The sequence below is a fragment of the Melanotaenia boesemani genome, chromosome 9 (assembly GCF_017639745.1).
Source record: "Melanotaenia boesemani isolate fMelBoe1 chromosome 9, fMelBoe1.pri, whole genome shotgun sequence".
Classification (NCBI taxonomy): Eukaryota; Metazoa; Chordata; class Actinopteri; order Atheriniformes; family Melanotaeniidae; genus Melanotaenia; species Melanotaenia boesemani.
The window spans coordinates 20,648,432-20,672,259 of NC_055690.1; the positions used below are offsets into that span (position 1 = coordinate 20,648,432).

The following is a 23,828-nucleotide window of genomic DNA, read 5'->3' on the forward strand; positions in this document are numbered from 1 at the left end:
AGATCCAGCGTCGGGTAACATGCCCTGTGTCATCTGACTGCTGGTATATATGATGGTTATCTAGCTATCTGGCTGTGTTCTGTTAACCTCAGTCTGCTCATATTGAAGACTTTTAGCAGCATACAGACAGCTTGATCAATAGGTCAGCGTGCTGACAGCAGTCCTCTGGGTCTTGGTAGAAGGAGAGACTTGGTGGGTTGAGGAAGGGGGTAGTTAAGAGTGATCATGTGTCCTGCAGACACTAGAAGCACCTAAGCAGGTGGAACAAAACCCACAAAACACTCACTTAACAGATGACCCTTACCCCAACCACCTACTCTGTTCTCTTACTTTGATTCCAGAGGTTTACAGAAGTCCACAGAAAGAACAGTCCTGCTCAGTGATTTCATTTTTGTATGCCTAGCATTGCATGCCCTACCTCATTAGAGGGTTGTTATGTGTCCCTGACCTATATAGATTATCCTATTGACCAACATTAGTTTTCATTTAACTTTCTATGATCCATATGGGATATTACTTCACAAACACAGCCTACCTTGAATTATTCTTACTTGTCTGTTATTACTTTGCATCCAGCCTGCCCTCATGCCCCTTTCCATGACAGTCAAATAATGCATGTCTTAGGCACATGGGAGATGCTGAGACAGATAACCTCACATTTCCATTCGAACTGAGCTTTTGACAAAGCCTCAGCAACAGGCCGCTTAATCAGCTGGGTGGCTGTGGATCCCTGGCCTGCTTTCACCTCTCTTCTCTTTACAGCTATGATCTTGAGAAGGAGCTTTAAATTGGAAATTATTACACATTAAACCCTCTGCGCGCAGGCCAGGATCGAACTGGATCAATATCTTGCCCAGCACAATAAATCAGATGCTTTCTCTCCCCTTCTCACTTTCCCCTTTGCTTGTACAAAGTGGCTATAGGCCACTGCTCAACTGGAACATATTTAAATTTTCTTGTAACAAATTAATTCCAACATTTTCTCTTGATTGAATTAGGGCAAGTGCTGGTGCTGTCACAAGTGTTTGGGCTGCTCCTGGGAAGAGACAAATTGCCAGGCCTGGACACGGATAACAAGCAGTGGTGTTGAGTCGCTGATAATCTCCCCACTAATTCTCCATTACAGCAAAATGAGGCCATAAATCTTCCTGACAGCTGATCGATGTAAACATTGTTTCCCCCATGATTGCCAGCTCTCCCAGCGGAGCTACTGTCCGCTCACAATCCGCTGAAATTACTCCCGCACCAGCCCTCCCTCCTTTCTTTTCCTCCTAGCTGGAGCTGGTGTGTGTGTGTGTGTGTGTGTGTGTGCATGTTGTGCTGGCCCGACGGGGAAACCAAAGTCACCGCTGTTCTGTTTAGGGAAGAAGTGGCCATCTAATTTTAGCTCAAAGCTTGCTAAGCAAATGGAAAATATTAATCAAAATGTATTCTGTTTAACCACCGGCGGAGTAGTTGTTTTACCAGCATAGTGTTAGGTAGAGAACACAGCACTGAAAGATTGAGTTGTCAAATAGTCAAAGAACAAGACCCATTATTAACATGTTCACTGTCTGATGATATTCTACACCATTAATAAAATCCAATATGTGTGCAATTACAGAGATAGTGATGTAGTTAAAACAGGGTGTCTTGCATTAATCACAGACAAAAAAGACCATTTTGAGACATACCATGTTTGGATATCTATTAGAATTATATGTCTTTATTCTTCATTTGGATGCCAGCTTTATTCACATATAGCCAAAAACATTAAGCACTATAAAACCAAAGCTGGTTTCAAGTAATGATTCGAGGATACAGTGTAGACAGATACTAAATGTTTGGGGGTTTTTTCTATCTTGTCCTTATACCAGCATTGTTTTGATCTTTGTCTTTTGTCAGAGTTATCTCTACATGTTTGAATCTGAGCATACTTCTCTCCAAAATCTTGCGCATGGCACCACTTTCTTTCAGTTTCTCACCCCCTAATTGGTTGTTTATTTGCTGCAAGTCATCATTCTCTTTTAAGAGTCAGAGAGCCATTAAAGAGAGTTCTCAATTGTTAGAGAGCCTTCTGTTTATTCTTCAAGTCTCACTTTACTCAACTGTCTATTCTTCACAATGAAAGAGAAGGGTCATGTCTACTTTGAATTACATTCCCATTTTGGAAAGTTCATTTACAATAATGCTATTTAATAATATCACAATAAGTCGTAAATGTCCAGAAGCACTGTGGAACTTTAGCAGATTTTGTCAACCCCATAACAAAGGCTAATTTGGCAGCCATCTTGCATCCTGCCTGTTCTCTGAGCTCTCTTCAGCAAGTAAAAGTCAGTCAGATGTTATATACAATAACAATACAAACATTCAAGCCGTAACGCAGTATAAACAATATTTTTTAAAGTTATCCCCATACACAGTTGTTGATAAAAAAAAAAATAATTAAAACTTTAAGCTGTCTGTCTCATTAGTTGATAAATAATTGATTGTCTTTAGCAGCTAGTTCCTAGCTGTTTTGGTTTGAGTTGTGTACAGGTGATATTAGAAAGCACTTAGAGCTGCAGATAAGAAATGATACTGTAGCCAATGCTAGGCTTAAGTCACATTTTAACCAGTTAAAATTTGTCTGGATCTTGCTTATAAGTTCTGAAAAACCTAGGAAAACTGTGTGGTTGATTAATAGTTATTATGTGGATTTATCATGTTGGTTTTAGATTTATCTTTCATATAGTAATCTTAGGAAATATCTAAGAGGTTGTTTTAGGGCATTTTTTGTGGAATTTTAATGCCGGTTGTAGAATTATAAAAACTGATTAACTGGACTGATTCTAGGTTTATAGATCCTGTATATGTAAACATTTACACTTCTTTGAATAAAAGCTTCTCCTTTCTATTTCCTGCTCAATGCTGTACTTGTCCCTTCACTCTGCTCTGACTGTCTGCATGGGAGAATATATGAGTCCTGTGATCATGGTGCACCCAGGAGGCGCATGTGACAGACCAAGAGACATCCTGCTCTGGCTCTAAAGGTTACTCAGGTCTGCACTCCATTGCAATTGGTCCCTATCTGGCTTTGTCACTGGCATTATGACTTCATCACCCCCAAGAGGAGAGAAAGAGAGAAAGAAAAACAGTTTGTACTCATCCGTCAATGTCCATCTCAAATTACAGCTCAACCAATCACTGGTGAGGATCAATAGGGAGCGGCTGGGCAAGTTTAGGGGTAGCTAAATGGAGGGATGGGGAGAATAAGGGAGTGTCTGAAGATTCCTGCTGAAAGACAGGAGAATAACTGATCAATACAGAAGGATGGATTTTGTCATTTTGAAAAGGGCTGTCAGAGGGATGTTCACTCCCACCTGCTCAGAGCTATATCCTCCAGCTCAGGCTGTATATGACACAACCGTCCATCACACTCCACCAGCTCAATTCTTGCCACCGTGTTCACAATCATCAATCTGTTAACATAAATTGTTGCTTTAGAGATATTGACACTCATAATGAGTACTTATTATTTTCATTGGCTATCAATTTGCATAGTTCAGCAGTACACCTTCAGAGGGCAATTTCAAACCATGATCTGTCTCCACAAAGTTGTAATTGCAAAGCATCTTCATTATATTGTTTCATCCTACGCCTCCTCCACACTCGAAGTCGCAGTGTGTGTTAATCCTGACCCCTGCACTCCTCCACACATGAAGAGATGAGTACACTGCCAGTGCCGGTCTGACGAGAGCAGTGTGTGTAAGCAAGCTGATTAACTCAATAAGAAACAAAGATCTCCGTTATTGGGATGCTCTCTGCTGTAATGGTTGTTTGATTGGGAGCTAGTGGCTGTATTGACAGGTGAAGTGGACTGATTAATGGCGGCTTAAGCCAGTAAGGATAATAGTCCTTCACATGGCTTATTTAACTCTGAAAGAGTGACTGATGGTCCACTGCAAGGGTGTCATCTAAATCATTCTCTTCTGAAGCATCAAAGCACAGTAATGGAGCCATATACACAGCCATTTAGAAAACATTGATTTGAAGGGGTTTGAAACAGCCCACATTTTGCTTTTCTTTTTAACATGTGAATTTTATAATTTACACTTGAAAGCTTTTTTTTAACTAGGTAATGAGATCCATGACAATTTTGGATATTTTAATCTTAAGTTCAGTGCACTTTCTTTTATTCTAATAGCTTACATAATTGAGGATGTGTTTCAAGAAAGCTCTGCGAAACCCAATAATATGAGATGTGTGTTTTCAAAAAGAAGTAATTACATTCTGGGTGGTGATTAGTAACCTTATTGGTAAATCAGGATCAAGAACACATTGATAGCATTTAACTTATGGGTTACAACTTATTTATTTCAAATGTTACAAAGCAGAGAAAAGCACTTCTATAAATCACCTTATAGTCAGCACTAAGCTAAGCAAGCTGTCTGTTACAGTCCACTGTATAATACCAAATGCTAATCAGTTGACCTAAGGTGCAGGGTTTTAAAAGAAGGCCAGAGAAAGTGGTTTTTGTCAAAACAAAGAGTGCAGAGGAACTGAATGAATATAGAGTATCAGTATTGTCTCTGTCGTGAGGGTCAAAGGTGACTTGTTTGGGGTTTGGTTGAAGCTCTGGTTTCAATTCTGTGGATCAGAATAGCTCAAATTGACACCAAGACCCATCTGCCCACTGAATTAATCCTCCACTCTCTTCCATTTGGCTGTTTTTTGTTTTCTTTATCAGCTCCATCTATTTCTTTATTCATTCAGTTGACTTTCTAAAGGGGAGAGGTGACATGTCCTGGGGCTTGTATGTGTTTTTTAAAAAATCCAGCGATTTCAAGTGCAACATTTGCAGACTGCAGGGTCACTGGCAGTTATTTTTCCCTCTCCCTCCTCTATCTCTCTCTGCCTGTGAAATCGATTGTTTGTAAAGAGCTCAAACAGAACAGCAGAAGGACTCAGAGCTCTGCTGGCAACTCAGGCAGAGCAGAAATGCTGCTGGGGAAGGAGACAGGCAAAAGGCAAAAAAATTCCTCCCCACTCTCACCGTAAGCGCACATGACCTTGGGGCCAGAGTGAGCAAGCTAGCAGGCAGGCTGAAGAACCACCCAACCAACAATGTACACACAGAGGAATTTAAAAGGCAGAGTAGATCTCAGGTCTGTGGGCCTCTAACCCTCTGCTTAAGTGAGTGCAAATTAACTGAAATAAAACTTTTAAAGGTCAATAAAAATTTGATTTGTTGCCTTCATGCTAAACCTCAATCACATTAGAAGAAAGTTCCCCTGCTCTTTGAAAAGGCTGCTCTGTTATGTTAATCTATTTTGCTGTTAAACATGAAGGGCAAGCAACAGGTGAGGAGCCTTTATCTGCGTCTGTGGCCCTGGTAATAAAGAGACTGTTGCCAAACGCAGACAGTAGTCGACAGTCGCTGACACTGGCCATCAAACAAACAACAGTGAAGATGTCTACCAAAGAAACAGCCTTTGGTGAGAAATGGAATGAAGGAAATGGGAGAGACTGAAGTGATAGCAAGAGAAGATGACAGAATGACACACAGGGGACAGAAATGTTTGGCTTTTTTGTTGCGCTCGCTTGCATACATTGCATAACTGCTATTTCTTCTTGCACTCTCATAGCCTTTTCAGTGGTGACTGAGGCAGTGGAGCCCCACGGGGGTCAGCTGTGTAAGGAACATAAAAGGCCAATTTAATTTAGCACGTCCAGGGCTACAAAGTATTTTAATTCCGACAGCTGTGACTGAGGAGTTAATATTTGACTTGTCAGAAGTGGGGCCAGGGCCAGTGAATCATTGTAATTCTCATTAAGAGGCTCTCCCCCAGCAGCACCCTAATGCAGAATAATGAAAGTCAAGACAGAGTGAGCTTCTAATGCCATTTGAGGCCTATCTTTTAATATTCCCCTCTTGATGGATTAGGGAAGCGGGAAATTCATCTTGGATCATAGGGCCTAATTTAATAAGGGATCATTCCAGGAGTATTGCATTTTATAATAATGTCATTTAAAGTGTCGTCTTCCATTTTTACTGTCCCATATGTATGCTTATATAATGGTGCCGGAGGGATGTGTTTTACAGTGCTCAGATCTCTTCTGTGTCCACACACACCCTCTAGACCACACTACACCATCTCTCTGTGGTCTGCAAGCTCTCAGCTCTGGTTTTCATTTCATATTTTGTTCATAGAGCCAATTTAGTGAGCACTTATGGGAAGTTCAGTCACTCCAGCATGTTGCTGCTTCTCCAAATTATTTCTAATAGTATTTAGGGCAAATCACTATGATATGAGTGTTGGGATTGTAAATATCACCCAATGGAAATATGATAAAGATACATTGCATTTGCTCTTTCATGAGCTCCTAAAACCTCTCTCAGATGTGGAGTGTTATATTTATCCAACCCACTCACAAAAGGAAAACAGCTTTTAGAAGATAAAGTAAACAAATGTGACTAATATAAGAATTTTGTGATGTTAGCAGCAGCAGAGACCTCATGGTAATACCATATAAAGCTCTACATGAGTTAAAAATAATGTTGGGTGTTAGTGAGTAAGCTTCTGTGATTGGATTTACTGTAAGGCTCAGCTTACAAAACTATGTGTTTTTGTCATTGTGATTGTCCAATTTTGCAATGTACTACAAGAATGGATTTGTTTGGCTTTTATTAGCTGTGGTGTAGGTCTATAAAGTAAGGTCTGCACTCTTCTTATACTTTTATTTTTCTTTTTCATATGGCCTAACAACATACTATGTCATTTATAAGTACCAATTTCTAAAGCCAGGCAACAAATGTTGATTGATGACTTCTGCTTTCATATAAATATTAAATATTTAGAATATAGTTAAAATACATTTTTATTTTACTTTTTTATAACTCATAATATGTTTTGTTTAATTAATGGAGCTATATTTTTTGTTTACAACTAAGTTTTCTTTAAAACTGCTTGTAAATATTTTTAAAACTACTAAACATTTTTAATCAATTTATGTTATTAAACCCTTAAATAGTTAAATAACTACATAATGCAAAATGTTAACAAAAATGTAACATTTAACGTTCACTTTATGCAAATTAATTATTAACAACATTTAAATTTTTGCTGAGTTTGCCCAGCAAAGAGATATAAAATATTTTTTTCTTTAAATAAGTTGTTGCCATTTGAAACACTTAAAAATTATCTCAATGTATAATTTTCACTGAGATAGAAGTGAGATAGCAGAGATTTTTTTTGTTACATTTTATTTTTATTTAATTCATTCATTCATTCATTCATTCATTCATTTAATTACGTTTAGGATTTTGTATCAGTATGTTCTCACTCCCAACGCTTAACATGCTGATGCTTGGCTCTTGATCTTTTGCCATCACTTTATGATACATTTTATCCTTTTTTCAGCTATGAGCATAGCTTAATAAACCCCAACAGAAGTCACTTAGTATCCTAAACACATGGCAGGAGACATTATGTTCTACAAAATCTTATTACTACAAAACTTGTCACCATAGTTACCTACAAAGTGATGAACAAGCTTATTAAGGAAATTTGCATATTCAGTGTTAAAGGATCTATTTTTATCCAAAGCATGTTGTTATCCTAAACCAAACCAAGTTCTGGCTGCTGAAACCTGACCAAATAATGTGAACATAAAACCAGATTAAAACAAAATTAACTATTATGGCTCAAACTGAAGTGTCCTGGGTAAAAGACCGATATTTAATTAATTATTTTTATGCATAAATAAAGAAGAAGAGTGCTGCACTCACAAGTTTTTTTTTTCTTGTCATTTTGCACTTTTGATTTGCACAATACAAGATGTAGAGAGAGAATTAATTATACACTTAGTGTTTTACCTAAATACAGTAACTGATTTATCAAATGAGAGATCGTGTCACTATTACTTTTATAGAAGTCAGTCTTATAGTAACATGATTAAGGTTGAACAAATTCAGGTTTGATGTTTGTCTGCACAGTGTCCATCACAGAGCAAATAAGTGTATTTCTATGTAAAATCAAAGCTATAATGAAAAAATGTGATAAACTAAATGCCTAAAACTTGCATTACGTTCAAGTTAACATTTTTCTGACTATGTCTTCACCTGTAAAGGATTAAAAGCATCGGAATACATATGTACATAATAATTAGATGTTTATTTCCAATGTAGTAATATTAGTTGGAATAGAAAAAAAACTTTTTAAAAAATAAAATTGTGTGAACTTTCATCAGTTCTGAGTCTCAGACATTGTTGCATGTTGCAAACAGATCTATAAATTCAGAGAAGATTTTCTTTGCAGTGCTGTGACTTCTTTGCACATGTAACCCAAACTAACTTCTGCACCGGTTTCTTTTAGGTGGTCCTATAAGAGCACTTCCAGCACACAGCGAGTTACACGTGACCCTTTAAAAAGGTCCCTGTCATCATTAAGATAAAAGGCAGTCTTTCAAGCATGCTTCAGCTCAACAAAGTGCTTCCTCTTTGGCACACTCATGTCTTTGGCACCTTTGCCTGCCTTCTCCAACATACTCTTCTCTATCTTTTCTGCTTGTATCACTGCCCTTGTCCTCCCAACTCAGCTGTCTCTTCCTGCAGGACTTTCTTTTACCCTCCACATTCCACTCTTTCGCCCATAGAAGTCCAAATTCATTGTCAAAGAGCCAAAGTTTTAAAAAAAACAAGGATTCAGACACATTCTTAAATCTAGATTATGAGTATCAGTGCCAGCTGAGAGATATTGTTGTTTTCAATGAGCTGGCTTCCTTCCTTTCTATAACACAACCAGTTATCTGCAACTACAAGTGTCAGCTATTTTAAGACGCATGCTATATTCATTCTTGATACATGTGTCACTTCCTTGACATTTTTTTCCACTTAAAAACAGAAAAAGGAGGGAAAGTTTTGTTCACCGCACGCACTGCCACCCAGCGTTGTTAAACTTTTTAAGATTCTTGTCGAAGTAAAATCATTTCTCATTTTATATTCTACTCTCATCTCATTCTCATCTCATCACTGAATCCACTGAATAAATGCAATCTGATATTAAACTGAGTATAGAGTAGCAGGTACACTGACAGTCACTTTCTTTGATTGGTTTATATTGAGAACAATGTTGTAAGAGTCTGAAAAAACAAAAGTGTAAGAAAGTCCGAGACAGTGAGGGACTGTCACACACTACAGCCCTATCACAGGAAGGAGAGAGCGCGTGTGAAGGCTTATGAGATCTATTTTTACATCCCATTTCAGAATGAGATAGAGCACTTTTCACACACACACCCTGCTGTGGAGAAAGGTAATGCAGGCCTATTTAATTAGACGCTGGCAGATTGTTGAGCCAACATTGTAATCCAATAGAACATCGCACCACAGCAGGGTCCTGCCATTTCAGATGCTTCCTTGGCCCCACAATGCAGCCCAGTCAGCCCTTCACATTTTGTCTGCCCTTCTCTCAGCTTGTGACATCCGTTTATATTAGGCTGCACTGAAACAGGAGGCATTCTTACATCCTAATGCATCATGTTGCACCTGACATGGCCCCACTTTCAAACATTTATATTAATGCTCATGTTATTAGCCTAAGATAAGGTGGATGCACACATGAGTTTGTGCGTGGTTCTCATATATATTTATTTTCCAGCCCAGGCAGAGCAACTGACATGTACTCGCCTAAGGAGTAAATTACCATAGCAATACAGCTGCCAATACTGCTGTATCAGTGAGATGACGCAAGTGACAGGATCAATGAAAACATCTGAATAAGATGCCCTGGACGACAGGCACCATCCTGATTTAAAATTCTATTAATTCTACAGCACTTGACCTCTTGCTCCCATATCCCACTGCCCCAAAGACTTATTAATATACAAGAGGCTACTTAGTAAACTTTCATTGTAATTGGTAATGCTTTAACAATGAACACGAATATGTTCAGTAGGCGTAGATCATGATCTATAATGATTATTGCCACAGCTTATTGGAAATAAACTGCAATGAAGGCATCCACCAGCGTTGCCTTTCTTGCCTTTAATTTACATACAAAAAATTAAGAACAAGAAAAACCTGAACCTCTTGATCCCTGCCAGTGAGAACATCTGGTGGTTCTGTGATGCATTTGAGGTCACACTGTCATTGTTTCAGTCCACTCATGCCCTTAGAGGGGAAGGGTCACTTCAAATCAATACAAAGTTGTTCTCCTGTTATGAATCATTTCTACCCTAATAGGAGTTTTGTTTTCCAGGATGGCAATGTCATCATCCATAGGGCACCTGGTGTCAGTGCCTGGTTTGATGAGAATGAAAATGAAGTGAATAATACAAGTGAGTCATCAGGTCTCAACCCATCTGAGCATCTTCATGAAATCATATTATACATTTGGTCTCTACAATCATTGAAACAAATAAAAAAAACTCTTTCAAGTTTCAAGTGTTGTACTTTTAACTCAATAGCATTGATCTGGTACCTTTAGCTTCTTTTATTATGACCACATTTGATGCAGTATTGCTTCTGCTGTAAAGCATCTTAAACTAAAATTGTTTTGACTGGTGGTTTACTGGTTGAGTTTTATGTGGCTTAATTTTTTTTTTTTTGTCAAATTTGCATATTGCTTTAACATCTGTTGTTGGCTTCTGTACGAAATGCTAATTTTTAAGTACCAACTTCCTGGAAAGGCTTAGGTGCTCTGATTGGTCAACTGAGTGAATAAAAAACTGTATGGTGCAAGAAAGCTGTTCATTTTTGTTTGAAGTGTCTTAAACCAGTTGTGCAAATTCACTTCATCACAATGTTATTAAAGCAGCACTACTGAAAAAATTTTTGCACTTTGCTACCCTGTAACAAAAGCTAATTCAGCATCAGTCATGCCCCCTGTCTCATCTCAGAGCTCTCTCTAGCCTGGAAAAGTCAGTCCAATGTTGACTTTTGTCTTATCTCTTGCTCAATCACTTTCTTTCTTTCTGGTATATCACACAGTGTCATGAAGCAATAAAAAAACTAAAATATAATGCTTTGGAACATCCCTATCCTGTGAAAAATAATTAAATACCTATTTGTACACAGCCTAAGACTCTGCAGTTTCCCAATAAAGACTAATAAACAGATTTATAAAACTTAATATTTGATTCATGACACAGTTATGTCTTCCATTTCCACCTGCATTTCTATGTTATCCTGTCCACTTTTCACATCTTCCCAGTGTTTAGTTGGCCATAAATTCTTACACAGAGATCAAAAGCAATGCAGATGGTTCTAGTCAGTGATCTTAATTAATTAGCATGAAAGTGTTTGCTGGTTTAAAACTTGTTCTGCACAATGCTTTCAACAGTCCTGCTTTTCTACATTTGACCCAGTCACAGTTCCTCACTTTTCTACATGTTGAACATTGAAAACATGTGTTTAGGGTTAAAATGATTGCACATGATTTGGTCTACATGTTGTAAAATACATGGTTGGATACTTGTAAATAATATACAAGCTAATGACATATTCTTGATAGGCTATTCGTGTATCATGATTTCTGCAATGTTACATAAACACTGCCCTGTAGAAAATTAAAACTAATAAGAATATATGACCATTTGACAATTTACAGCCATGGATGGTGGCACTACTACTTACTGGACAAGCCACCAAATTTAATTTACCAGTTTTCTGGTCAGACTGTTAGCTGATAACAGGAATGAAATGGAGAAAGATGAAGGATGACATGCAACAATTACATGATCATGGTTTTATCTTGCATTTTTCTATCTACCACAGTTTTATTTTAAATTTTTATACAATTAAAAAAGATAAACTATGTGCATAAAAAAATATCCAATAACAACTTTAGTTCCAGTTTACATTTTATTGTATATATATATATAATGTTTATAGAATCCACATGTCACATTTTTCATAATGTTGTTATGTGTTTCCATGACACTACAGTACCAAATGGAAAACTGTAGCGTGGTTTGTTTTGGGTTTGTTTGTTTTTTGTTTTGTTTTTTTTGTTTTTTTTTGCCATCAGTAAGATGTATTGATTTTTGTATTGCCCACAGATTTATGGTTATGTGAACGCAGTGAACAGCTTCATGAGTATAACATTTACAGTACGCAGGTGACTAATGCTTATACTGAAAACCAGGGGCCATTTTCCCCCACATGTAAACTTTGTCCTGACCACATATGTCTGTCACCAGTTCAGAGAGCATTTGAATGCCGTTGACAGATATATAAATGGTCATAAATGGTTTCCTAGACAGAATGTTGAAAAAGCATTTAACCCCAGAATGAATGAATGTAGACCTCCCTGGATTTACCCACATTAAAAAGGCACTCAAGCATCCTGATACAAATATTGGGTGATTTGTCAGCTTTTTTTAAAATTTTGTGACATTTCAAAATGGCATTTTGTAAACTTCAGACAGCGTGAATACAATCAATATGAGATGAATTAAGCCTGTGTTTCCAAAAGGCTTTTTGTAATTTAAGAGTCTGTGTACAAACATCTGATGATTGAAAAGCAAGTACTCGATTATACTCACACACAGATGATTGGATCTTACCAGCTTGTAAATACAGTGCGGCATGGGCCAAATGTTTAACATTTACTGTGTGCCCCTCATCACTCTCCCTCTCTTGCTCTCTGTTTCATTTTGGTCTTACACTTCTTCTCCCTGAAACCAGAATGCACACATAAAAGTATGCACACACAAAATACCCCCTTCCCCCTCCTAACCCACCCAGTACATCCACTATACACCAAATGTCACCTTTTTTCAACAAAAACAATAAATTCCCCTCAGGGTTACTAATGCCACAGGTCTCAACACATACACCCTTGTTATGGCTTCTTCCCAGGGCAGGGAGTTATACATTATACTATCTCTCTAATCTGAAAACCATCTGCAACTGGAAATGAATTAAAAACAATTAAAATGTGCCTAGTACATAAAAATGTGTAGATTGCCCTGGGGCACCTAAACAGGAACCAGTGAAACAATTAGACTTCTTGTTTTGTTCTGACCTCTGTTTTGTTTTGTTCTACTTAGCTGCTGAATAGAAGGAGCTGGAGATAGAGACTGTTGTTTTTTGTGTCTGTAATCACCATAGTTAAGCCTCCCTGGTCGTGGCTGGGGTCAAATCTGTGTGAACACCAACTTTTCATCCTACGGTGAAATTAAATACAGTGTTACAGTCAAGTTCTATAAATGCTGCAATTCTCTGCTGACAGCAACCCACACTGAGTGCTGCGGTTAGCCACCCAGGCCTATACAGTGCTCACATGTGATAACAGGCAAGCGATATGGCGTCGTAATTGCTGGCCTGAGTGCTATTGGAGGGAGTTTTCAGCAGGTTTCTTTCTCACTTTCCCTCCATTTGATGTCTTTGAAGTTGGGCTTTTATCTGCCTTTGCTCCTGATGGCTGTTGTCTTTGGTGCAGGGTTGTGCGCGCCCTGCTCTTTGAGCACTCCTAACATGTAACAAAGGCAAGCCCTTGGAGAGAAAAGAAGAAAAAGGGATCTCTCTTTCATATGTTCTCACATAAATTCCACACACAAGCAGTTACAAACATCCATATACAACACATTCAGCTGGTTCACTCGCTGAAAAATTTGCCTCTGCTGCTGGTAAAAAACTGCACTGTGTGATTGTTTAACTTGCCCTAATTTGATAAAGAGCCATGTGCGGGAAATGAGAGAGTAGTGTATTTGTCTCAGGGGTTGTAGTGGAGTAAATATAGCAACAAGACAGCACCAGTTGATATGAAGGATTCCATGGTGTCGAGTGCTGTTGTGACTCACCAGGCTATGATGATCTGTGTGTGTGTGTGGGTGTGTGAGTTTGCTCACATGCATTTGGATTTGTATGTCCACTGCTGTTTTCTTTCAATTGATTAACTTTAGTATAATTGCCCTCCTTGACTCATCTGGCTCGGTGTACAATAGTCAGAGTACAATGAGTAAGAGAGTGCTTGTGTGTGAGAGAGAGAGAAACCAGGGAAATGCAGGGAGCAAGCGAGTGGGATATGGCTGTGAGAAGAAGCCTGGCTCCTGGCTGGCTGCGTGGGGGTGTGTGTCTTAAGAGTGTGTTGAGAGGAGAGTGTGAGCTCTGGTAGTCTCCATGTCTAATCAGAGCACTTGTGTGTCCCCGTCTCATTGTCTCCTGGGCCCCTCAAGAGCAGAGACCCTCCTCTCCAGCAGTACACCTCAGGACATGCTGATAGCCGCTGCACTCCACCACTGCAGACTCACAAGGCTTTGCACTGCTGTCATAAAGAATGTCTGATGAAGAAGTGCAAACACTGAAACACTGTGAAAGTTACTCCATTCAGGTAACAAAATATATATATTTTTAAGTGGATAAAAGATCACCTCTGGCTTTCATTGAACTGCTTTTGCTGTGTCATAACAGTAAGGTGAACTTGGTGGTATTTTTAATCTCATATCACGGTTTTCATAAATTCAGAGTTTAATGTTTAATGTCTAATGTTTTTTAATCATTTTTTTTAACTTGAGACAACTGGTGAGCCATTTCTAAAGGCTTATTAACTGCTCATACTCCAGCTTTCTGAATGGGACAGTCGCGCGTCCCCGACTGAGGTGTTTGTGTTACATCGCGGGACAGCATGCACGCCCCCGTCTCAGCAATTTCCCAGTTCCGTCTCCTCCATTACTGGCGAGGCCCAGAATCAATAATTCAATAGTTTTGGCGTCTAAATCCTGCCACAAACGCCAAGATACACAAACACTCCAGACTCTTGTGCAGACTTAGTGAGATCAGTATTAATTAATAGCTAAAGACATTTTGTTTTGTGTGGAAATATCGGAAAGCGTAAAGCGATCTGGATTCCTATAATTATAGGCTCCTATGTCAGGTGTTTATTAAGTGTTCAATAAGAGGCGCTTAAGATGTCAGGAAATAAATCAGGCAAATTTGTAAGTCAAGTGAACGTTAAGGACTATTTATTTATTTATTTAAAATATGTGAACTCTCAATAATTTCATCCCTATCTCCAATTTATTGGCACAAAAAACTTGCAACTTTTTGCATTCAAAATAGCGTCAATCCCAGATATGAACATAGGCTATACGTTTTGTTTAATTATTTAACAATTATTTGATAAGCCTACAACTTATTTGGCGACAAAATCTCGCGGGTGTGACAAAGTGACAGTTTGCAATTTGTAAAATGGATTAAGACGAACACTATTAGGAAGGTTTTATGTATTTTATCCATATCATTACAATTTGAAACAAACAAAAAAGCCGTAGACATAAAATTTAAAAATCTACCTTTGTTTTTAGTTGGAAGGCTGTAGGATCCAATATGGGTTTAAGTTTCTGGAAGAATAAAGCAGTCGCCTTTAAGTGTCCTTAAAAATAATAATAAAGACATTTTAAATGTTTTTTTTTAATCTTGAGCCACTGAATTGTTCCCTTTATCTGCTCGTTTAGCTTGTATTGGAAATTACCAATCATCCTCTACAAACCCTCCATAACCAAATTATGAATAATGCATCAGTTTGGCACGAGCGCGGCAACAGACACCAATGTTCGCCACTAAACGGGCCTGTTACTATACTGTGACGTTATCAAAAGACCTTTAGCTAAAGGCATAAATTATTAAAAACCTTTTGCCCTCAAAGGTTTACTGAGAACAACATCAACAACAATAATAATAATGACCATGATATTAATAATAATGATCATGATAGTTAATGTAATAAATTTGATTAATTAATAATGTAAAAAATATCAACCCATTAAAGAAACGTTTGTTAATTTATTGTAGCAACGAAAAACATTTTGTTAAGGTGGATTCATGTTTCAGACGAGATGGAATAAGATAAAATAACTTCATGATTTTTTTTTTTCTTTTTTTTCTTTTTTTGCCTCAAGTGAGCGTCTCTTCACTGTTATAAAAACATCAAAATCACATACAGAAAGCACATGGTTTTTAATAGGTACACGGAAATCAAATAAAATACAAAAGGAACAAATTCCCCACAAGGCATTCATAAAGCCACTAAATAATAAAAATTATGCGTGTTTCTTGTATATGAACATATCTTACACTGTGCCCGTACCGATTCGTATTCAATCCTCGTGTTAAATGGTATTAGTTCAGTATGAAAGATGGCATTTATTGGCATGTTGCCCTCCTTTAAAAGGGGGTAAATAACCTCGCTAATATGGACACTAGAACGGATTATGATTAAAAACGTTTAGCGTAGCCTGCACATGTTTTACAGTCTCACATTTCTGGTTAGTCGCCCGTTTCACCTTTACCAGAAGAGGTCCATGAAAGGTCAGATTGGCCAAACATTCAAGTGAGAGTTGCCCTTCCTCTGAGAAGGGGAAGTAAAGAGGAAGAGAGAGGAGAGGTGAAGGGGGGAAAGGGTGGGCAGACACTCACAAGCTCATGCAAACACTGCAGAGGCAATTTTTAAAAAACTGGACAAGAAACAGAGGATTGAGAAATACAGTTTTTTTTTTTGTCCCTATTTTGTCAAAGAATTCCCACTCCGTCCTTTTGCAGAGAAAAGGATTTGAAATATTATGAGGCCAGCCTCTATATAGGAACAAAATTAAATCATAACAATAATAATAATAAAATATTAAAACAGAATAGAACAACTGCAGAGTGGTTCGCCTTGTTTAACAAAGTATCGACCCAGATGCATGCTCCTCTTATACCTCCTCGGGGTGTCCCGTCGGCTTCCTTAGCCATGTGGCTGCAAAAGACCCTTTATAGCCTCGCTGTCCACCCCGTCCGCCACTTTTAGTGTCCAAAAATCACGTCTGTTTAGGCTATCACGTCACAGTCTTTTTTCTTGTCTTTTATCTCATAAATAGCCTATATTTTATATTTATACTCGTCCTTCTTCAATAGGAAAACATAAATTACGTCCATGGATATTTTTTCTCACTTTGTCCGTTGATTTTTTTTTTTTTTTTTCTTCTTCTTTTTCTTTTTTTCACTTTGTAAGTGTTTTTGTCGAGTGTTCTTTGAGTCGCAAGTTCAGAGTGTCCACGCTTCGTGTCCTCTTGCCTCCCTGGCGTCACAGTCCCAAGGCGGCCGTGTGCTTTTTGGCCTTCAGTCTCAGGTCGGCGATGCTGGAGTTCTTGCTGGTGTTCTTGGCCGCGGCTGCGGCGGCCACGACGGAGGCGGCCGAGGCAGTCTCTGCCGCGAGCGTCGCCAACGGCAGCCCGAACGGCGGCGCGGGGAACATCATGTATGGCGCGTGAGCTGCCAGGTGAGAGTGCAGGTGGTGTTGCGCGTGGGCCACGGCGCTGTCCAGCTGGAGCTGCGCCTGCACCTGAAAGGAGAAGGGCGGCACGTTGCAATGACTATCCTACGGGACGGGACGTACGGATGGGGAGAGAAGGGGGAGAACATGCGTTAACTTTGCAGTGGGTTGTCTGAAGGGTCATTTTTACTAGTGTGACTGCATTACAAGTAAATTAACCATTATTAACGGTACCTATACTCCAATCTAATATGACGTGGCTGGATGTGAAGGCTTACTTGCATCGTCATCTAGGTGTATTGTTGATTGCAACTCTATGAGTCAAAGACCAAATTTGAGACTTTTTTTTACACCAACATTATGGCTTTTGTCTTTCCGTTATTAAACCTCAATTAAAACCAACATTAATCACATATAGCTGTAAATTTGCTACTCTTTCCAGACTTTCACTGTTGTCCACCACATACAGATGTACAGTTCAATAGGTCAAGAACAAATCCATCCTACAACTGATGGTCCTGCAAGGGATATGTTTTATTTGCTCCAATAAAATAAACCCATAAATGCTCCTCCGAAAAAAAGGCATTAGAGTGACTTTTTCAATTAAGCTCCGCTGTGTTGGCACAGTGTTTTTGCCAGTGTGGTAATAAGAGTTAAGTTACCCCCTACACAGGAATTGGAGTCTCTGCATAGCACTTGGGCACAGCCTGTGCCAAGACAGCAGTGGGTGGGGTGGGGTGGAGAATGGGGTGGATGGGAGGATTGGTCTGTTTTTCTTAAGACTAGACGCTTCAAAGCAACTTGCCTGTTGGAATGGCATCCGTAAAGCCCCTACGTTGACATATGGCGCTACACGACAAGCTTCAAACTGATTCGCTGCTCCAATCAGGACTCCTGAAAAAAAAAGAAAAAAAACAGATGATAGTCTAATTGTAAGAAGAATATCCAACGCCACAACGAGCAAACTGTTGGACTTCATAATGAGTCAACTTAAATAAAGACCAAGATGAAATGTGTTTTTTATGACATCATTAATTGGAAATTACGCCACCAGAACAAAGAGAAACAGCGTGTAAAGATGAACTGCGATAGAATAGAATAGAATAGAATAGAACTTTTGCGTTTGCATGAGTTGCAGCTTTCAGGATGCAACTGTACCTTTATGTAGCTGGTTCTCCTGCTTTCTGCATTTGGCTCTTCTATTCTGGAACCAAACCTGCAGGGACAGAAATTAATTAGAGACCTACTGATTGGCAGCTGCTTGTGAGGCCATATGTAATTCTTCTCAAAGTGACAACAACCGCAGAAAAACAATATCCCCGAGGAGCACTGAAATATTAATGACACTGCTTAACCCCAGATTTTAATTATTACATTTAGTATACAACAAGGAAGTGTGGGGGTTGGAGTGTAAAGGAAAGAGGAAGAGAAACAGTGGGACAAATCGAGCATAAATCTGATGTTAAAGTCATATTAGGGGAATAAAAGCACTCTTGTTGGAAATGCGCTATAATAAATAACCTTGTCAGCGCTGGTTTCATCTTTCTATAGATGAGTATCCCCGAAGAGTTGAATGGACTCTTGGATATCGAGTTGCAGCAATGCTATTATGGTTTTGAACATCAGAGCAAAGCGATCTGAGAGCATCTCCCTTATTTCTCTTTCCGTTTCACTCTCATTAAATGACCGCTGAAATTAATTACCCTTATCTGCAGAAAATCCATGTCAGAGAAACGCTTAAATGCCTCGCAGTTTTGTTTAATCACTGCCATAACACTTACTTTCACAGGGGAAAAAAAAAACAAAAAACTGGCTTCAAAGATAGCTCCCACTTCTCTTTTCTTTCTGAAATCGACAAGCGTCAGTTTCAGAGAAACGCCTTGGAACACAGATTAAACGATTTATTACGACGATTATCTGCTTTGAATCTCTCAGACAAAGCTTGAGCTAAATTAGCCCACAATAAAACGTGTCAATCTGCAATATCCTTTACATTAGGCCCATAAACACTCAGTGAAAGCATGATTGAAATATCATATTGATCTCGCTGTCAGCTGGCTTCGTTTATTGATCATGGTGTGTGTCACTCGGAAGTCCTTTTGCGCGAGCTTTGGGTATAATTTATGGCAATGGTAAAAGCAAATGCAGCCAAGTTATTGATCGAGGCAGAATTTTAAAACGGGTCTAAATAAATGTGTGGTCTCTAGTTTAAAAAAAAAAAGATGTAACACTCCAACGGAGATAAAAGAGATAGAGGGAGAACTGGTCTTGATTTGGCTTGAAAATAATACATAATTTATGCAAATCCCCGAGCTGTGCTCCTTGTCCGGGACACAATACGCCTTATTGGTGAGATTCCAGTTAAGACTTGGGGAGCCCTGCAAAAAGCTGGTTTTAACTTTTTTTTTTTTCTGAAGGGGGGTATGGGAGGGGGATCCTTTTCGGTCCGTTTTTCTTTTTTTTTTTTTTTTTTTTTCCAGAACGAGCGTCATATTCAGGATGTAGAGTCCTCCCTGAGTCCGGGCATAACGGGACAAAAAATAAATAATAAAAAATAAATAAATAAATTATATATATATATATATATATATATATATATATATATATATATATATATATATATATATATATATATATATATATATATATATATATATATAAGAGTTGTCTACATGTTCATTGTCCCCACATGTCTGAGCCCCCACCTTCCATCTCCCACCGCTCGGACTGGGTTTCTGCACAGATGGTCCATCCCCTTGAAAACATACAGCAGGGCCTAGGTAACATAAACCCCGAAACTAAAGACGAAAATATGTAGGCTTATTTGTTTCGGTGCATTTAGACAATACAGATTAAAACAGCAGTGTGGTGTCACAAGCAGGAACTAATTGAGTCGATTAACAAATTAAATAATCAAAACAAGTTGAGAGAAAAATAATCAATTCAGAGGAAAACAGAGAGAACGGGAGATTTAGATTCTGCTTCCTCATTCAATAAGACCATTTAACTTCACAGTTAAATGGTCCTGCGAACACTTCTGGGTTTCCCCCCGAACCGATTCTCAAATCTAGGCCTGTACTGTAATACAGCAGGACTGTATCCATGTACATTTGTGTTTTCCATAAACGCAGAAACAAGATGTTTTCTTTCTCAGACCGTGCGGTACCAGACAAGTCATGAGAAAAATCAGCGAAACCATAACGCCTATTTAAATGCAACCGAAAGGAAGAGAAACAACAGGAGAGCAATGCTGTAATATTTTTGTAATAATATATAATAAAAAGCCTATTACTTAATATTATTCTATTTACATTTATTTTATTTGTAATAGAAAATATCACCTCACACCTCAGTCAGTAATGTTGTTCTTTACGGCTAATTATTTTCTTTATTTTCAGGGCATATATATATATATATATATATATATATATATATATATATAGGTCAAAGAGATGATTGCTGACTTTATTACTATTATAAATTATATTTATTTTATTGTTATTATTGCAGTTGTTGTTAGTATCATTAATTTGTTGATTTGTAATGATTTTTTTATATTAATCTTCTTAAGCTGAATTAAGGTTTCCTACCTGCACTCGGGCCTCAGACAGTCCCAGCCGCTGGCTAAGCTCCTCCCGCATGAAGGCGTCTGGGTAGTGGGTTTCGTCGAAAAGTCGCTCCAGCTCATTGAGCTGCTCTAATGTGAAGTTAGTCCGACTTCTCCTCTGTTTGATTTTAGTCTGTGTCTCATCCTCTATAGGTTTCGAGTCCTCTTTCCTTTCTTTCACATCCGTGGTGCCTGTGTTGCAGACGATAATGGAGGGAAACATCAGCATCATGCACGGTGACCCCCACCCCCCTCACCAACAGCAGCCCTCAAAAAGGAAAAAAATAAATAAATAAAAGTGTTCATGACTGGCCTTCATGGTGAAATATTTAGGCGATATTCTGAATATTTATTTTATATTTTTAAAAAATGGGTCAACAGGTTGAGGTCAATGCTCGTTATTGAAAAGACAGCCACCCAGGTGTACCGCAGATTAAAGGGTTTAACATCCTTTACAACAGGCACCACATGAGACTGTTAAATAGGTGTTATCATAGCTACTTAAAAATTTCAGAAAGAAAGAAAGAAAGAAAGAAAGAAAGAAAGAAAGAAAGAAAGAAAGAAAGAAAGAAAGAAAGAAAGAAAGAAAGAAAGAAAGAAAGAAAAAGTACCCTCTATTATCACAGAGCTATCAGACCTCGGATGTTTTGTAGAGCTACATAAAGCTCTTTAATTATTAACTGCTTATAAATATGCAATGCTGTGCCCACTGTTGGATGTCTAATACATGCTTGTCGCAGTTCCGCTTTTAACCACGATGCCCATGACGAACAGATGTCACTTTTACAAGCCACCCAAACCTAACATGCCTCGTCCATGAGTTGTCCCATTTTGTCCAGTTTAATCTCTACACTGGCTGCACACCACAGCAGCTTCATTTGTTCCACAATATTAAGATGTTAGTATTTCTCCCCTTGTCTGTTTAAATACAGGCTGTTGGTGTCACTTAGTTTAACATTAGCCTTTTCGTTTGGTTTTATTTAGTCTTAAATCTAATTTATTTTTGTTATGCACTATAAAGATGTTTAAAGCTTTAAGACAACCACGAAAAACAATTCCTCCACCTCGTGTTACTATTTAATTTTTAGGCTATATGGAATTTATTGGTCCGTACTGGCGCTAGACAAGACCTGAAAAAGAACATTTGTGAAATAACAGGACTTGATTTCCACCTTTTACTTGGCCTTAAAGCCACGTTACAGGTTTCTTCATTTCATGAAACCTAGAATAAATGATGTAGAAATATTCCTGAGATGACTGACTGTAAGTGCTGCTTATGTAATAAAATTTGATTGCCTGCTTTAGATAAATGAAGGCCTACAGAACATCTTTGAAACTTGCATAATTTCTGTATGAAAAAATTAGTCTGTCATATCAGAAGATCTGTTTATATTCCGCAAGGGGGATTGTTGTTTATCCCACGTAGGCCTCTTCTCATGTTCTCTAATTTTAAACGTTTTAAATATACCATTAAACATTACTAAGTTGCAAACATGTAAAAATGAAAAATATAATCAGGCAAAATTCACAGGAAATATCATTAAGGGATGTTTTGACGAACAACTGATACGAATAAAAAATAAATGATTCTCTAAAAGGGATAAAAATAAACAGATGTCATCTTCTTCAGGGCTAGATGACACAAAGTCTGTATCAGTGATGCTAATGATGTACTACTAAATTCTACTGTATTCTTTTGGATAATCAGTTAACATTAAAGATTGTTTTCATAAATTACACGCTCGGAATATTTTCGATAAGCATCTCTGCTCTTCATCACTCCTCTGGTGACCAAGTCCTGCACACATTCCTGCTCAGACAGCCAGTGTAGCATGCTACACTACGCAGTCTTACCGTCAATAAGTTTGGGGCTCCCGCCGTCCCTGATTCTTTCCGGGCCGAGCATGTCCGTTTCCCTGCCCGGTGAGAGAGCAATGTTCCGGGTAACAGCAGCCGCCTCCTCTCGGCTCCCCGGCTCCGCGGATAAAGACTCCCTGCTCCCTGCTCGCGTTGCTCCGCTCTCTAACACCTCCCTGTAGGTTATCACTTCCTTCTTCTCCTTCACTTTTTGATCGAAAGACTTAGACACGAAAGCGGTGAGCTCTTCCATCACGGCTTCCTCTCCTCTTAAGGAGAAAAAAAAAATCACACACCACACACTCACTCACACTCTCTCCCTTTGCTCCACGACAGCTTAAGACATCAATGGTGTGGCTCGTTTTAAAGTCGACCCCTTGAAAATGATACAAGGTGATGCAGCCAACTGTGGATGAAGGTAAAAAATAGACGAAGATATATCTTCTCAGCCAATTCCTCCTCCTTTGGTAGCGGAGTTGGAAACCTGCTGGTGATCCTCTATTGAAGTCACAGTATTTATACTTTGCGGCGCCTTGCCCCCTTGATCCGTGCAAATTACCTCCCCTCAGGATGCCGGGATGAGCCCCCCTTCCCCTTCAGTGATATGGGAGGGAGAGAGAGAGAGATAGAGAGAGAGAGATAGAGAGAGAGAAAAGAAGTAAGAACACGAAACAGCACCGCCGCTGTTGGCCATTAATCCAAGATTGACAAGAACGACTAATTAATTTAATTAAGCGCTCATTCGCTGCCATTGTCCTGAGTTAGTTTTTTAAACACCCGGGAGATGGTCATGGATCTCTCTCGGTCTCCCTTTCTCTCTCCCTCTTAGTCTCTCTCTCTGCAGGGGAGTGGCTTAAAAAATCTAAAAATGACAAGAGAGAGGGAAGCACATGGATGAGGAGTCCATCCTCAGTACATCTCTGTGATCTGGGAGAGAAAAATAAGACGCAACGATGACACGGAGAGTAAAGAGGTGAAAGCGGACCAGCTGGGATGCCGTGAGGAGCAGCATCGACTTATACAAAAGGCTTTAAATCAAGTTCAAGTGAACACATTTGGCTTTAACCCCTGTACAGTTGGCCTTAGGCCTGGGATTTAACGGTGTGTTTCTTTGCTTTTAGGTTGTCGCTTTTGTATAAATGTTTTATGAA

The 23,828-nt window shown here is 38.7% G+C and overlaps 1 protein-coding gene across 2 annotated transcripts; it reads right to left on the reverse strand.

Moving 5' to 3' along the window:
• Positions 1 to 15,900: 15,900 nt before the first annotated feature.
• On the reverse strand, positions 15,901 to 23,714 carry shox2 (short stature homeobox 2). Of its 2 annotated transcripts, none has more exons than XM_041994674.1 (5): positions 22,675 to 23,714; positions 20,804 to 21,012; positions 18,372 to 18,429; positions 18,019 to 18,107; positions 15,901 to 17,282 (listed from the first exon to the last, which is right to left on the reverse strand). In XM_041994674.1, exons 1-5 carry the CDS (start codon positions 22,928 to 22,930, stop codon positions 17,025 to 17,027), a joined length of 870 nt encoding a protein of 289 aa, XP_041850608.1. In that variant the 5' UTR covers positions 22,931 to 23,714; the 3' UTR covers positions 15,901 to 17,024. The 2 variants fall into 2 exon arrangements, with proteins under 2 accessions (XP_041850608.1, XP_041850606.1); XM_041994672.1 differs by having other exon boundaries at positions 15,901 to 17,318.
• Positions 23,715 to 23,828: the final 114 nt, after the last annotated feature.